Source organism: Anolis sagrei, chromosome 3 (genome assembly GCF_037176765.1).
Source record: "Anolis sagrei isolate rAnoSag1 chromosome 3, rAnoSag1.mat, whole genome shotgun sequence".
NCBI lineage: Eukaryota > Metazoa > Chordata > Lepidosauria > Squamata > Dactyloidae > Anolis > Anolis sagrei.
In genome coordinates, this window is record NC_090023.1 from 253,300,398 (window position 1) to 253,316,819 (window position 16,422).

The 16,422-nt window shown below is 41.7% G+C and overlaps 1 protein-coding gene across 1 annotated transcript; it reads right to left on the reverse strand.

Moving 5' to 3' along the window:
• Positions 1–335: 335 nt before the first annotated feature.
• Positions 336–16,150, reverse strand: GHSR (growth hormone secretagogue receptor). The gene is made up of 2 exons (XM_060767520.2): positions 15,388–16,150; positions 336–1,154 (listed from the first exon to the last, which is right to left on the reverse strand). The coding sequence occupies exons 1-2, from the start codon at positions 16,148–16,150 to the stop codon at positions 847–849; spliced, it is 1,071 nt and encodes a 356-aa protein (XP_060623503.1). The 3' UTR covers positions 336–846.
• Between the last annotated feature and the right edge of the window lie 272 nt (positions 16,151–16,422).

Sequence of the window (16,422 nt, forward strand, 5' to 3'; positions counted from 1 at the left end):
ATCCAAATCCATCAGCCACCTTGGCCAAGACATGCAAATTGGTCTTCCTGCACTTCCAGAGGATCTGAGTCCAAGTAAGGCTAGTAATGGTTTCATAACAACTGAAGGATAGAAAGTCCCTCCAGAATCACCTTCCCACCTTATAGAAAACCATATTTCAACTGTATCTTCTGGAATGTGGGGAGCCATAGATCTATTGACACAGACCCACAGTTGCTTTCAATGTCATAAAGACCTGACTAACTACCAACAAGGATGGTGTCAAGCATGGATGTTGAAGTTCCTCATGAAAACTACCTGAGGGAATTCTAGCATTTCCCCTGTGACCATTCCACTTAGCTGCCAAGATTCACCCTCCTTCCTCATTGGCCATGTTGGTCAGTGCTGATAGGAGTTATTAGACCCAGAACAAAGTTGCTCACTGTTGCTGTAATTAGATTCCCAGCTGTGCTCCAGGGACCCACTCAATGGATGGAACCTATGGTTAGGGGCATGGAACCATGAAACATCATTGTAATGCTGCCTCTCCCAATCTCTTAGTCCTAGCTGACTCTACACAGCTGAGACAGCAACTCTTGTCTTTTCCAATCTGAGATGCAAGCTAGATCACCACACTCATGCAACATCAAGTGCTGTTTTCACATTTTCACTGGCAGAGCATTTTGCAGTGACACTTTCATAAATATGCTTGCAACTTTCTATGTTTTCTATTTCCATGCCATTCTCTGCATTTCAAAACTGCACCTGTCCTGAATCATGAAAAGAAACAGCATAACATCCTTTGAACCTGAACATCTTTTCCATTTTGTTATGGCTTTAGGTGACAATTGTGTCCCATCCACAGTGTCATGTTGCAGTGACACTGGACTCTGTCCAAGCACAGGAACCTCCTTCCTTTGTCAACAAGAGTCTTTTCCTTCTCGGCACCTTGATTCCAAAGAGCCTGTAAGCTGCTTTCCGATACTTCTTTGACATGATATTGTACAGGATTGGGTTAATGGCGGCGCTCAGGTAGAAGAGGACAAAGGATACCAGGTTGCAGTACTGGCTGATGACAACAATTTCCAAGGATCCAGCTTCAAAGGATTTGGAAAACAGGTAACGGCCAATGTGAAAAGGCAACCAGCAGAGTATGAAGGCAAAAACCACCACAGCTAGAAAGAAAGAGAGACAAAGAGGTTAGATATGAGTAACAAAGACATAATGACGTTTGCTTATGTTTCACTGCTGGATGAAGTAAAGACCTGGTGTGAAGTGCTGTCCATGGTAGATTTGATATTGTAACTTGCATTATACCCGATTAAAAGAAGAACCTAGACAGCATTGCCATAGGTAAGGTATACAATTCAAGAACAACTGGTTTATTGTTCCACCCCTGCCACATATTCCACAGACAGGCATGTAGCTGGGGGGGGGGGGGGGGCTTGGTGGTCCACGAGAAGGCCTTACTGGTGCATTATTTAAACTGTTATGTTTATTCATATCATGATCTGATCACCATGCTCAATATATCCCATATGCATGTGGGTATTGGGGTAAAGATACTCAGCTCCCCCCCCCCCGAAACAAACTCAGCCCCCCCCCCCCCCCCCGAAACAAAATCCTGGCTACGGGCCTGTCCACAGAGGTTGAAGCATCATTATTCTCTCAATATTGTGATGCAGCTTTGCTGCATGCCTCTTCCTATAGTGTCCCAAACTAAAGATTGCTGTGCTAGAAAAGCAACCCCAGCCAAATCAATCACTGAGCTAAAGTTCTGAAGGTTAAAAAAGGTCTTCATCTGTCACCGCACATACTGGAGATGCTCCTAGCTAAATTTGCCAAAGTTGCCTGGGGAAGACATTCCATCATCAATGCAAGGGGTGTCTGGAAAAAGATCTCCTGGCCATTAAGGCAACACTAACTCCTTTTGGATATAAAGTACAAACTGAAGATAATATATAGTTAAGATATATTTTGAAATCTCTCTCTCTATTTATTTGAAGTTGAAGACAAATAGAGGATTGGCCATTTCTAGATACTGGCCAAACAATCCCATAACTATCCTTTTGGGTAAATGATTTTAATATATGTCCTCCAGAATGCACATTTCCTGCAGAACCTTCAATCATGAGATGCCCAAGGATTTACAGAGCAACTCTACTGCAAGAGAAAGAAGTGCAACCCAGGCATTTTGAAGATAGATCTGTTCATCAATATATCAGTCAGTTGAGACAGGAACAGACTGGACAGACAGATAATAAAGAGTTGGAGAGGTGGGCAGACAGACAAGTCACATTCTAACCACATTCTTGATTTGGTTCTGGTGATGCTATTAAGATGAAAATGCATTCCTGAGCATTCACCATTTTTTTCTGTATTTCCAAGAAATACTTTCCTTTCTGACATTTCCAGTTTTCCTTCATTACAATGTGGACATGGGGGAAGTTGTCTGTACGAGGACAAACTAACTCCAGGTATAATAAGCAGTCCTATAGTAGGCCCTCCAGTTTTATGGTAGGAGCTTTTCCCTAGAAAAGTTGAAATTTTGAATATAAAGACAGTTCTTTTTTTTAAACCCGAGATAACATCTTTCTAGAAATTTCAGCAGAACTCTCTGGTCAATTTCTGCCCGTTATTGACCACTGAATTATGCGAAGGACTTATAAATGGCTAGAGAAATTGACCTAGAGTCATGCTTGAGTCATGTTGGAGAACCTACATGAATAATATTATCCAATTGGTGAATAATGAAATCTACAAAAGTTAAATCTGCAGGTGTGGAGGACCAACTGCACTCAGAAAATAGGGTAGAAGAAGCTGGTTAGATTGTCAGCCATCCACTGGGCTGAAGGACCCAACTCTTTCCACTTCAGAGATGGCAATTGTGTGACCTGTGGAATGTAGGTTGCCCAGAAAGCCATCTATGTGGCTCCCAGCTCTTCCTGAACCTGGGTACATCTACACTGTAGAATTAATGCAGTTTGAGACCACTTTAACTGTAATGGTTCAATGCTGCGGAATAATGGGAGTTGTAGTTTTACGAGGTCTTTCAATTTCTCTGCCAAAGAGTGCTGGTACCTCACCAAGCAACAAGACCCATGGTTCCATAGCAATGAGCAATGGCAGTGAAAGTGATGTAAAACTGCAGTGTGGCTGCAATCCTTATCTCCCCTTAATTCCCAATAGAATATTGTGCCTCCATCAGCCACTAGAGGAAATAATTCTTCCATAAAGCGAACCCCTACTCTTTCTCTCTATGCTTGCCCAGCATTGATTGCTGTCTTTAATTGTTTTCAAAGAAGTATCCCACAACCTTATTAAATTTTATCTTTTATTATTTACTTCATTTCTACTCCACCTTTCTTGACCCAAGAGGAGACTCAAGGAGGTTTACAAATCTGGCAAAAATTCAACGCCATACAGGTAAACAATAAAATACATCTCAAAAAATATAAACAATCTAAGCATATAAGCAATTAAAACTCATAACAATCTATCAAACAGATTAAATCTCACCATGGTGGAAATATGCTTAAATGCCTGAAGCTTTAATATATCTGAAAAAGTAGATTGAGAACCATGAAAGCTCACACTAAAACAAAAATCATCCTTAAAGGTGTTGCTAGATTCCTTTTATTGCTCTCTTGGAGATGTTTCCACCTTTGAAAATGTGTTAGACCCCATATGTATGCATGTACAACCGTGGGCATTCATATGCACAGAAACACAGAGTTCATAGGGCAGCATCAATGTGAAGCTGGTGCACTGCATTGCAATATTTTTGCAGATTGGAAACTGGAATCTTTTACTTACTACAAGATATTTCATTTATTATATTGTTCTTAAATGATCCCAGGGCATGGTTCTCCACACACTGTCCTCCTTTTGGATGGAATTGATGGCTTGGATGTTTAAACAAGCATTTGAGAATGTCTAACCCCAATAGTCCACAATTAATGACAGCCCTGCACTTTTGTCCCATTCCCTAGTTCATGAGCTACAACTTACACTATCCCATTCCCCTGCTCCTGGTTACGGCTGGCCATGTTTTACGACAGTTCTCACCATATGTTATTGGGCACTGTTTTAAGTTTAAATAAGTGTTTTATATGCTTGTGGTTTTATCTTTCATTGTATTGTATGTTTATTTTTTATTTTTTTTGTTCCAGACACATTGTGCCGTATATAAGCCACTCCAAGTCCCTTCAGGGAGATGGAGGCAGGGTACAAAAATAAGGTGGTTATTATTATTATTATTATTATTATTATTATTATTATTATCCTTTCCCCCTGTTATCTTCATAGCCTCCCTACAAAATAGATTATATTCAAAAATGGATTATGTCATGGAAAAATGGCTTCAAATTGCAGGAAAGGAGATTCCACCTCAACATTAGTGTTCTGGTACAACTGTACCAGAAGCTCCAACTTTATTTGCTTTGCATTGAATGTTTCGTTGCAGTCCTATGTTTCAGGGACTCTGCAGATAGGTGGCTTCTTTTGGTTGCAGTCATAGGGCAAGTCACCTGTCCATCATCGTTAAGTTTGGTCCCACCCCTTGCTCAGGGCCATTGGGAAGGGAAGGGAGCCATTTTTTTAGTTAGTATCAGCAAGGTTAACTTATGTATAGGATGTGTGTTAACTTCCCCTGTACAAAAGCTTCAAACCTTAAGATTTTCCAGGGAAGCCTCCCCAAAGCTTTAAAGAATTCCGGGGGAGAACAGTTTCAAGAGTCTCCTAAGAATTTCCAGGAAAACAGCCCTAGAGTCCAAAGAACTCCAGCTGGAGAACATCTACTGCCTTACTGGTAGGTTCACTTGGCGTTCGAGACGCAGTTCGACCTGGTAGCAGAGCGCATGTCAGTAAGGGTTAGATTACAGTCAGCCTGGGAGAAGTTAAAAAGGGGATTTTCCTTTAAAGAAGAAGTTATTGAAGACAGTTGCCTGTCCTTTGTGGGCAAGATTAGGAATTCACCAGTTGCCTGTCCTTTGTGGGCAAGATTAGGAATTCACCAGTTGCCTAAAAGCTTGGAATCATTCGCTTAATTTTACTGAAGACAAGAGAAGTTTCTGTTTGATTGTTCATTTGTTGTACTTCACAAGCCATCTAAAGACTATTTGTGGTGAAACCCTCTGAGAACTTCTCTTTGGGCCCCCTGGCTTCCTGCTGGGCAAAGGCTCTAAAGACAATTATTTACAGGCCCAGCACGTGACAGAACAATTAGGAAGAACTTCCTAACTATGAGAGCTGTTCAGCAGTGGAACTCTCTGCCCTGGACTGTGGTGGAGGCTCCTCCTCCGGAGACTTTTAAACAGAGGCTGGATGGCCATCTGTCAGGGGTGCTTTGAATTTAATTTTCCTGCTTCTTGGCAAGGGGTTGGACTGGATGCCCCATGAGGTCCCTTTCAACTCTATGAATCTATGATAGCAAGCAGCCCGCTGTCTCCTAAAAGTTGAATAGAGATTTGAAACTGGATATTCCCAGTTGTAGTCCATTCTTATTCACCACTTGTCTTCTTTTGATCTGTGCACCATCAATTTAGCTACTCCTTTTTACCTTCTGTGACTGCCAGCCTACTTGAAAGAGTAGAAACATGGCACAACCCAATCAAAATCCACAAAAGAAAAACACTAGGAAAGTATAATCTGGAAAACAAGTCACATATTCGAAAAGCATGAGAATAATCAAAAACGCTATAACATCAGAACAGGATTATAAAAGAATATAGCAATGACTAATGTGTAAAAAGGAATGTTATGTCAGAATCTATAAGACATACATAAAGGAAAGAGAGAAAACTATAATTATAATGTATTGCATAGAAGAGAGAGAAAGACTTGAGTAGAAAATTCTAACTGGGAAAAACTTCAATAAACATGGTAGCAAGGACAGTACAAAGCACAAACCAGTTGATTCTGATCTACAGTCTGTGGAAAGGAGTCATCAATTTAAAACAGGCATGGGCAAACTTGGCCCTTCCAGATGTTTTGGACTTCAACTCCCACAATTCCTAACAGCTGGTGAGTTGTTAAAAATTGTGGGATTTGAAGTCCAAAATCCTGGAGGGGCCAAGTTTGCCTATGCCTGATCTACAAAGATGATTTGGGTCCCATCCTAACTGACTGAAATGCATTGAGTTAACACATCTGATTCCAGTCCACAATCCTTTTAGTGCCATACACATGTGTAATGTAAGATTATGTGAGCTCATGCCTTGTTTTGGGTTATGCCTTTGTAACCCTCCTGCATTACTTTCCAGACCAAGCATGGGCATACTTCGGCCCTCCAGGTATTTTGGACTTCAAGTCCCACAAAAAATCCTACTGGCTGTTAGGAATTGTGGGCATTAAGAGTCCAAAACACTTGGAGGGCCAAAGTTTGCCATGCCTGGTCTAGAACCTTGCTCACCATTCAAAATCTCTTTTCTCTAGTAGTCCTAAAGGAAAGTGCTGTGGCAGTTAAAAGGGATGACATAGGAGAGAGAAGAAGGTCTCACTATCAGGAATTGCTGTGGTTTCCTCTCCAAGGAGAGGGGGAAAAGATACAATATTTTCAATTCCTCAGTTTCTACAGATCTGCAGCAGAGATGGGAAACTTGGTTGGTACTACACCCTTCATGGCTATTTAATGACCACAGCAGAGCCCTCAAAGCTTGATATTTGCTAGATGGAGGACAGAGACATTAATGCCTGAGCTGCAGTCATGGTCCACATCCACAAAGCAGGATTGTACCCCCTGAGTAGGTCATGAGCAGACCCGACACACAATTTCAGTATATTTTACAAAGTCCAGGATGGACAACTGCAAAGTGTGTGGGAACCGTACCCACACCACACAGCTCTCTGGATGGGTGTAGACTACAACTCCCACCCTCTAAACTGATCATGATGCAAAGCTTGGTCCAGATCCATCATTGGTGGGATTCACACAACTTTCAGGATGTAGGTGGACTACAATTCCCATCATCTTCTGTCAATCTTGCCCCTAAACCCTACCAGTGTAATCTGTTGGATCATGAAGGGTCTGTGTACAAAGTATGTCCAGATCCATCAAGCCATGTAGATAAAACAAGCATACCTACATACGTATAAACATATTTGTGGAATTTGTTTCCAAAAGATACAAATCCATCTAAACAAATTTAATAAGGAATTAGAAACATTGAAAACACTAAAACATGTTAAGGATGTGCATTCTATTGCTATAAAATGCAGTTTTCCAAAGCCTTCACCAAAGTGATTTGATACGTATTTATAGTTTTGAGATGTGCATAATATTATACTCCTAGGCAACAATGGCTGCCACCTATAACTCATTTTTCAATGTTTTTTAATTTAGTTCCTTTTGGAAACAAATTCTACATTATCTCTCTCTTTCTCACACACACACACACACATTCAAAACCAGAGCAAACTTAACAAGCCAGTGGGTTGCTCAATCTATCTATTGTTTAAAGGAGCTATCTAAGGTGCTAAACTTATTCTATATTGAGTGGCTGTAGATAACTGAATCTGTGGAAAATGAATCTATGGATAAGGGGGTCATAGAGTAGTACTTTAAAAGAGGAATGACCAAGATCCCAACATTACCACATAGGAACCACAATGTTCCATACACACAGCTCTCTTCTCATCCCACACTCCAGTTGTGAACCAGGAAAACAACCTCATTTCTTGAACTGCAATCAAGATAGGCTCTTCCTGGCTGCCTCCAAATGCCACTCCCAACTACTACCCAGTAAATGGCCATGGCATCTTCCTTGGGGGCACAGAGATAGTTAATTTTAACTTCCTATGCAACGTCCACACATATGCACAAGCACGCCCATTACACATGCGTATGTCACTAACAAGATTCCAGACGATAAGACAACACCAAAACACAATTATAAGTATTATCACATTCAAACAGCATCTGAATTAAAAGCAATTTAAATGCACAACAGGGGGGTAAGCAGAACAATATCCCTGACCCATGCTAAAAAGTCTCTTGTCAGTCAGTTGCCAAAAGCCTAATAGAAGGCTAACTAGAAGGGAAATTATTTAGCCTCCCTTGGAAGGGAGTGCCACAGCCTGGGAAGAGTGTTCTCCCATGTCCTTACATGTGAATGTGATGAGTCCAAGAGAAGGACAATATCCTGCAAAGATCCCAAAACCAAGACAGGTTCAAAAGGAGTGCATCTACACCATACAACAAATGCAGTTTTAACTGCCATGACTCATGCTATGAACCATGGGTGTTTTAGTTTTATGAGGTCTTTAGACTTCTTTGCCAAAGAGTTCTGATTCCTTGTGGAACTAAAAATCCCATGATTCCATAGCATTGAGCCATGATAATTAAAGCAGAGTCAAACTGCACTGAATTACCATGTAGATGCATCACTGTCTTTCAGATAAGCTGATCTCATAGAGTTGAACTGTACCCATAAGAAGACTGTCAGTCGTTTTCCATGAAAATGAGTAATTATTTTGCAATGTCACATGCTTCTGTCATGAGGCCTGAACATTAATTATGTTCAGTCATAATTTTATAGATGCACTCAAATAATAACCATTTTGGGGTGAAATACTGTCTTCTTTCCTCAGCTTGGGAGGCAAAGTTATCAAGAGTATCTTTAGAAGAAGAAGAAATGCTGGCAGCTGTTGTCTATCTACTGGAAGGCCAAAACCATTTTATTCATGAGGACTTTGGATAATTGATCAGCTGTGGAGTAAGATGTTTTTAAGGAATGTGTACAGGATATAGTCAGATGTATGGAAGTACAAGTTCTTAGGGTGGGGTTGGGGGTGGGGTGTGGGGTGTGGGGGTGGGGGGGAGTCTTCACTTTACCTGCCAAAGTATAGGAAATGAATTGCAGTCCCTCTTACCATATAGGTTGGAAACATTTGACAAATCACCACAAGTCCTGGGTCAATAATGGAATAAGGACACAGCACAAATAAATGACTAGAGACAGAGGCAAGAAGCACTCCCAGTGCATTATCCCTCTTTTTGCCCAAACCAGTCAGAAAGACAACTACAAGCCATCCCTGAGTTACAAAAGCCCTACTTACAAGTGACTCATAGTTAAGAACAGGGGTGAGACAACAAGAAGTGAGCAAAATCTACCCTTAGGAAGGGAAAATCTGTATTGAAAGAGTTACTATGGGGAAAAGGTGTTGCCCCTGAAGCTTTATCACTAATCCTTGTTTCCATCATATGCCACATTTTTCAAAATCTAATTATCACAGGGACAAATGAGGTGAAATCTTCTGAGCAGGGGCACAGGCAGCAAAACAAACACAAGAGTGTTAACCCTTCCCTATGCTATCCAACGTTTGTGTGTATGATTCCACATTAACTGCAACCTATGGAACCCCAAGAATTGTAGTTGGATTGGGCACTGTAATTGGATAGGATCCCCCTGGTGGCATGGCAGGTTAAACCACTAAACTGCTGAATTTGCTGACCAAAAGGTCTGCGGTTCAAATCCAGGGAGCAGAGTGAGCTCCCACTGTTAGCCCCAATGACGGCCAACCTTGCAGTTTGAAAACATGCAAATGGATCAATAGGTACCACTTCGGCTGAAAGGTAATGGCACTCCATGCAGTCATGCCAGCCACATGACCTTGGAAGTGTCTGTACACAACACCAGCTCTTCAGCTTAGATATGGATATGAGCACCACCCCCCAGAGTCAGACAAGACTAGACATAAAGTCAAGGGGAAACCTTTATCTTTATCTGGCTACTGAAGCTCTCTGTCTAAGAAATCTAAAGACCCTTCTCAAATTTACCAGTCTCAAGAATCCATAAGATAGAACTATGGCAATTAAAGTGGAATAATAGTGATATATCACCAAGTGTGAATGAGCACCAAGAGGCCAGGGTTCAACCCCCTGCTCAGTCATGGAAACCCACTAGATGCCCTCAAACAAGTCCTACATCCTCAGTGTAGGGTTCTCATGAGAACCCTACACTGAATGTTGGACTAGGACACAAGGAGGTGGGGGCCTGAATCCTCACCTGGTTTTGGAAACCTGTGGGGTTTTCTGGGAGAAGTCACATTCTCTCAGCCCTTGCCCCTTTGAACAAATTCTGCCAAGAAAACTCTGCCATGTGTTCATCTCAAGTCTCTACAACAGGATTGTCATAAGTAGGATCTGAAGGCACATCATAACAAAGTATAAAACTTCCAGGCAACACCTAGATTTTTTAAAAACAATAAAAGGGTCCAATCTCTATATTTCATTAAGCATCAGGATTAAAACACAACATGCACATGAACATGGCACAATTATATGGAAATTATCAAAGAATGTTTCTTACCTTAGACATTCAAAACATCATTGGATTGTGATTCCTATCCAGTGTATCCAATTGAAAATTATGTAGGCGCTGTAGTCCAATAATATCTAGATGGCTACATTTTCCCCTGCACTGATCATATACATTATGTTTAGATAAATTATAAGAAAAACGAATAGCATCTGGACAGTGTTTTCAGATTTCATAAAAAGGGTGTTTCATTTGTTCCATTTATAGAGTGCACTGTGGCTACTTGGAAATCAGTTCTATTCCATTATTGGAATTGTACCCTTGCCTTAAATTCAAATTAATAGAACATGCATGGTATTCTATAAATTTAATAGAGCATCATAGATGTTCTATTAAACTGGCAGAACTCTTAAATTAATAGAACTATTGTAATTTGAAATGTTAATGGTTAAAAACAAAATTTGGATAATTTCTATTTCTTCTATTATAACAGCATTTCTCAATCTGGGGGTCGGAACCCCTGAGGGTTGTGAGGGGGTGCCAAAGGGGTTGCCAAGGACCATCAGAAAGCACATTATTTTCAATTGGTCATGTGGGAAGTTTGGCCTAAGTCTATTGTTGGTGGGGTTCAGAATGCTCTTTGACTGTTTTGTTGTTGTTCATTCATTCAGTCATTTCCAACTCTTCATGACCTCATGGACCAGCCCACGCCAGAGCTCCCTGTCGGCTGTCACCACCCCCAGCTCCTTCAAGGTCAATCCAGTCACTTCAAGGATGCCACCAAATCCCAGCAACTACAACTCCCAGATGTCAAGGTGTATTTCCCCCAAACTCCACTAGTGTTCACATTTGGGCATATTGAATATTTGTCCAGATCCATCATTGTTTGTGTCCACATTGCTCTCTGGCTGTAGAGGAACTACAACACCAAAACTCAAGGTCAACATCCACCAAACCCTTCCAGTATTTGCTGTTTGTCATGGGAGTTCTGTGTGCCAAGTTTGGTTCAATTCCATTATTTGTGGAATTCAGAATGCTTTTTGATTGTAGGTTAGCTATAAATGACAGATACTACAACTCCCAAATGACAAAATCAATCCCCTCCAACCCCACCAGTATTCAGATTTGGGTGTATGAGGTATTTGTCCTAAAATTTGGTCCAGTGAATGAAAATGCATCCTGTATATCAGATATTTACATTACAATTCGCAACAGTAGCAACATTACAGTTATGAAGTAGCAACAAAAAATAATGTTATGGTTGGGGTCACCACAACATGAGGAACTGTATTAAGGGGTTGTGGCATTAGGAAGGTTGAAAACCATTGTATTAGAAGCTCAAGAAATATGTATGGTAGGGACTGTAATGCTCATACTTTGTAAACCCACAAACCTGCAACATATACCTGAAAGGAAATCTCAATTATCTTTGCAGGGTTTCCATCTCAGTAGTGATATCTAAATTTGCTCCATTTAAATATACACTAACCTCATGTTGAACTAGGGCTCACACAGTGTTGGTGTAGATATGCCCTCTGAAAGAATCATATCGATTGATCACATTTCAATACTTTTACATGTCCAGGATGTTTCTGTTTCTATTTAGATTGGCAGGAAATAATGTGGACCATTTCCTATGGAACAAGAGGGTTTTCCCCTACACAAATAGATCCATCTGCACAGACATAAAATATACACATAAGGGATACCAAGGGCCATACATAGCTTCTGGATTGGTAACCCACAGTCACAAATTGCTGCTTAGTTTCGTGTTCTGTTGCCCAGATTCTGAGCTATTTATATTGCAAAGATTAATATATTGCAATTCACTGGAATCTGGAGGGCAGTTATGAATACATCCCTTTTCAACACCTGCTATGAACATACACAGCTTATTTGTAAGGAATCATATCTTGCTAGCCTATGGTTTTGCAAATCTATGGTCCTAACACAATTTCTCTTCCAAAGATGACAGCTATTGGCAAGACCCACTGCCTTTCCGTTTCCATAGATGAAGCAGCCCTCTCCTTCTGGGGCAATATTTTTTTGTGGCTAGGAAATCCCTTGAGCCAAAAGAAGGACTACAGTGCAGGTCAGAAGGAATAGAGATATCTAGAGTGAGGGGCAGATATATCCTTGCATCTCTTGAGCAGCATTTCTCAACCTGGAGGTCAGGACCCCTGGGGAAGTCATGAGGTGGTGTCAGAGGGGTCACCAAAGACCATCTGTTGATCATTGGGGTTCTGTGTGGAAAGTTTAGCCCAATTCTATTGTTGGTGGAGTTCAGAATGCTCATTGATTGTAGGTGAACTATAAATCCCAGCAACTACAACTTCCAAATGTCAAGGTCTATTTCCCACAAACTCCATCATTGTTCACATTTGGGCATATTGAGTATTCGTGCCAAATTTGGTCCTGATCCATCATTGTTTGAGTCCACAGTGCTCTCTGGATGTAGGTGAACTACAACTCCAAAACTCAAGGTCAATGCCCACCAAACCCTTCCAGTATTGCTGGTCATGAGAGTTCTGTGTGCCAAGTTTAGTTCAATTCCATCACTGGTGGAGTTCAGAATGCTCTTTGATTGTAGGTTAGCTATAAATGACAGATACTACAACTCCCAAATGATGAAATCAAGCGCCTCCAACCCCACTAGTATTCAAATTTGAATGTATCGGGTATTTGTGCCAAATTTGGTCCAGTGAATGAAAATACACCCTGCTTATCAGATATTTACATTACAATTCATAACAGTAGCAAAATTACAGTTATGAAGTAGTAAAAAAATGATAATTTTATGGTTGGGGGTCACCATAACATGAAGAACTATATTAAGGGTTCACGGCATTAGGAAGGTTGAGACACACTGCTCTTGATCCAGAAATCATGTCCCTCGATCCCCTAGAAGCCCTGGCTCCACACTGTCCAGGTTTCTAAACAGCAAAGAGAACTGACGTTGGCAAGGAACATTGAATTTGTGTCCATCCCCTCTTTTATTTCTCTACGGCTGGCTTCCCCACTGCCTTCCACGTGTGCAGATGGATCTATTTGGACACAAATAGATCCATCTGCACAGTCATAAAATATACACATGAATGGTGCCAAGGGGCATAAATAGCTTCTGGATTGTTTACCCATTCTCACAACTTGGGCATGCTATTTCCTTCCTGCTTCCCTTTTATGTAGTTCTAATAAGTCCCAAAGATTGCTTTGCAGACAAGGACATATTCAAGTCAGCAATAAGCACACTGGCAAATCTTACTGAGTGCAGCTGACAGCTTTTTCAGCGTACTCCTATGCATATTTACTGGGAATTAAGTAACCCATATTGACCAGTGATGCACACTCCCAATTAAGCAAACAGCACTCCCAAAGAAGAAGATGGTGCTTCAGAACTTTGGCTGGATCATGCCCAATGTATTGTTGCAAGTGACAAAACAGCTGCTACTGAAAGAAAGCATTCTCCAACCCACTGTGCTTCTTTCAAAAGCTCTCAGTGGACATTTCAATACAGGACCAGTCCAAGACTGTTTGCTGCTTTACGCAAAGGATAAACTAGGCACCAAAGGCAGCCAGGGCCCCCGAGAGGGAAGGCAGGGCAAGGGGTTTCCCAACAAGAGAAGCATGCAGGAGCAGCAGGGCTTCCAGGAGGAAGAGAAGGCCACAGCCGAGGCCTTCAAGAAGAAGAGCACCTCAGAGGCTGAGCACAGAGACACCTCTGGGACACCCAACTGGTGACAGGCGGCCAGGAAGTTCTCCACATCCTGGCTCTTAACAACATTCAGCTTTGGCATGGCAGGGAAGGGAACATGAATGAAGGGCACCAACCGTAGGTGCAAGCGGTTCAAGGATAAACTAACAATCCCCACCCTATTTCATGTACAGAAGCTGAGTAGTTGAACACTACTTTAATCTACCAATAGTCCAGCGTCTTCCATTCTGTTAGAAGGAAAGGCTGGCTTAAGGGATGCAAGACCAACCCTAGGTACACTCAGCTGTACCTGCAAGATCTCACTGCTCCTCCTAGCATCTTCTCCTGGAAGCAGTTGTCTCATACTGTCTTATAGTAGACAGTATAATCTGGACACTAAACCCTTAGCACTTCACAATGTTACAGACAAGACTTACTTGAAAATACAATTAAAAGACAGATTGGTTAGTTTGGATCAGTATGCAAAGGAATCTTGTAGTACCTTGGAGATTTATCAGAGAAAGAAGTTGGTAGCATAAGCTTTCACACACTTAAGTCTACTTCATCAGATATATGGAAAGGAGATCCCATCTGAACATTAGGAAGAACTTCCTGTGAGACCTGTTCAGCAGTGGAACTCTCTGCCTCAGAGTGTGGTCGAGGCTCCTTCTTTGGAGGCTTTTAAACAGAGGCTGGATGGCCATCTGTTGGGGGTGCTTTGAATGTGATTTTTCTGCTTCTTGGCAAGGGGTTGGACTGGATGGCACACAAGGTCTCTTCCACATTTATGGTTCTATGATTCTATGTATGAAAATGTAAGTTGAGATGATAGTTTCTTGGGGTAAAATGACTTTAAGAGAATACAACTTGCCCAGTAATCAGAAGACCCTACTGAACCCAAAAGAAGCTCCCTTTTACCCACTATATACCAGTTACTAACCAACCCTAGGTACACTCAGCTGTACCTGCAAGATCTCACTGCTCCTCCTAGCATCTTCTCCTGGAAGCAGTTGTCTCATACTGTCTTCGATCTGACCCTGTTACTTTCATGACTTTTTTGGCCACTATGGGAAGAAGGAAGCTAGACCAGAGGCTAATCCAGCATTCCTCAGATTTATATGGGAAAGTTCCTTTTTTGGACCAAGATTCCCAGAATCTCATCACCAATGTAGTTTGTGAAGAAAGTCATTTGCAGCTTGTGAGTACCTTGAAAGCTCCCCTAATATCCCTCAGTCCCTCCATTTACCTTTAATACAATCAAGCTATTTAATGGTGAAACAATATGTAAGGCATTTAAGTTACATATATAATATGAAATAAGTATTCTGTGTAACTCCAAATCTTTCATATTTTACATCAACTGGAGTTGATCCAATAACCAACAATTCTTCTTTTGTTTTTGCACATCCGAGATGAGGCAAGCAGAAATTTCATGGAAAAGACTCAAGACATCCTTACCTAACATTTTGACAGTCTGTCTGTTATACTTGTCTCTTATAGAAGTCTTGGGTCCAATATCCTTCCTCTTCCTCCTCCAGAGTTTCCTTACAATGAGGCTGTAGAGGACAGTCAAGCAAAACACAGGCAGGAAAAAGAAGATGCTAGAGGTCCACACCATGATGGTCAGGAGTCCTGACTGGATCGCATACTCTGTGGTTCGGCACTCATTTGTCTCCAGGGGATTGGTGCCATTTTCATGTTCAACCCCAACCAGGACAAAGATAGGGCCAGCACTGACAAAAGATACAGCCCAGAGCACAAGAATAACCAGCTTAACTTTGCCTTTGGTGATCACCACTTTGGCCCAGAGTGGAAAGCAGACAGCAAAATACCTCTCGACACTCAAGGCAGTGATGTTGAGGATGGTGGCATAGGTACAACTTTCGCTGACAAACTGGAAGAGCTTGCAGAGAAGATTCCCAAAGTTCCAGGGTCGATATTGCCAGAGGCGGAAAAGATCCAGAGGCATGCAGAGAAAGATCAGGAGGTCTGAGAAGGCCATGCTGGAAAGATACAGGTTGGTTGTGGTCCTCATGTCCCGGAACTTGGAGACCACCAGCATGGTCATCATGTTGCCCAAGATGCCAATAACAAAGAGGAGGACACAGGTGACAGTGATCCCAGTGAGAAGGGAAGCAGGGAAGAGGTGCAGTGGGTCCTTGGGCCATGTGTCATTGTCATAATCCATGACCAGCTCAGTGATGCTTTTGTTGTTGTGCATCCCAAGAACTTCCAGGACTCTCTGGGCAGAAGAGGGCTTCTGATGGTCTGGAGAGGCTGTGTCAGCTGTTTATCATGACTGGGAAAGATGATGCAACCACAGCAGTAACAGCAAATGAGAGTTGTTGGGCATCTAGCTGCATGAAAACAAACCAACAAGAATCCAAACCCTGTGAGCAAGTCTGAAGGAAGGAAAACAACAGGAATAGACATCCTGAAGCTGGGTAAAATGGTTTTTCAAACTGAGTGACTTTCATGGAAACCGCATGTGCA

Coding starts and splice junctions, on each gene's coding strand:
- GHSR (XM_060767520.2), bottom strand. CDS start 16,150: ATGCACAACAACAAAAGCATCACTGAGCTGGTCATGGATTATGACAAT. Junction 1,155..15,387: donor ACAGACTGTCAAAATGTTAG/GTAAGGATGTCT, acceptor CTTTCTTTCTAG/CTGTGGTGGTTTTTGCCTTC.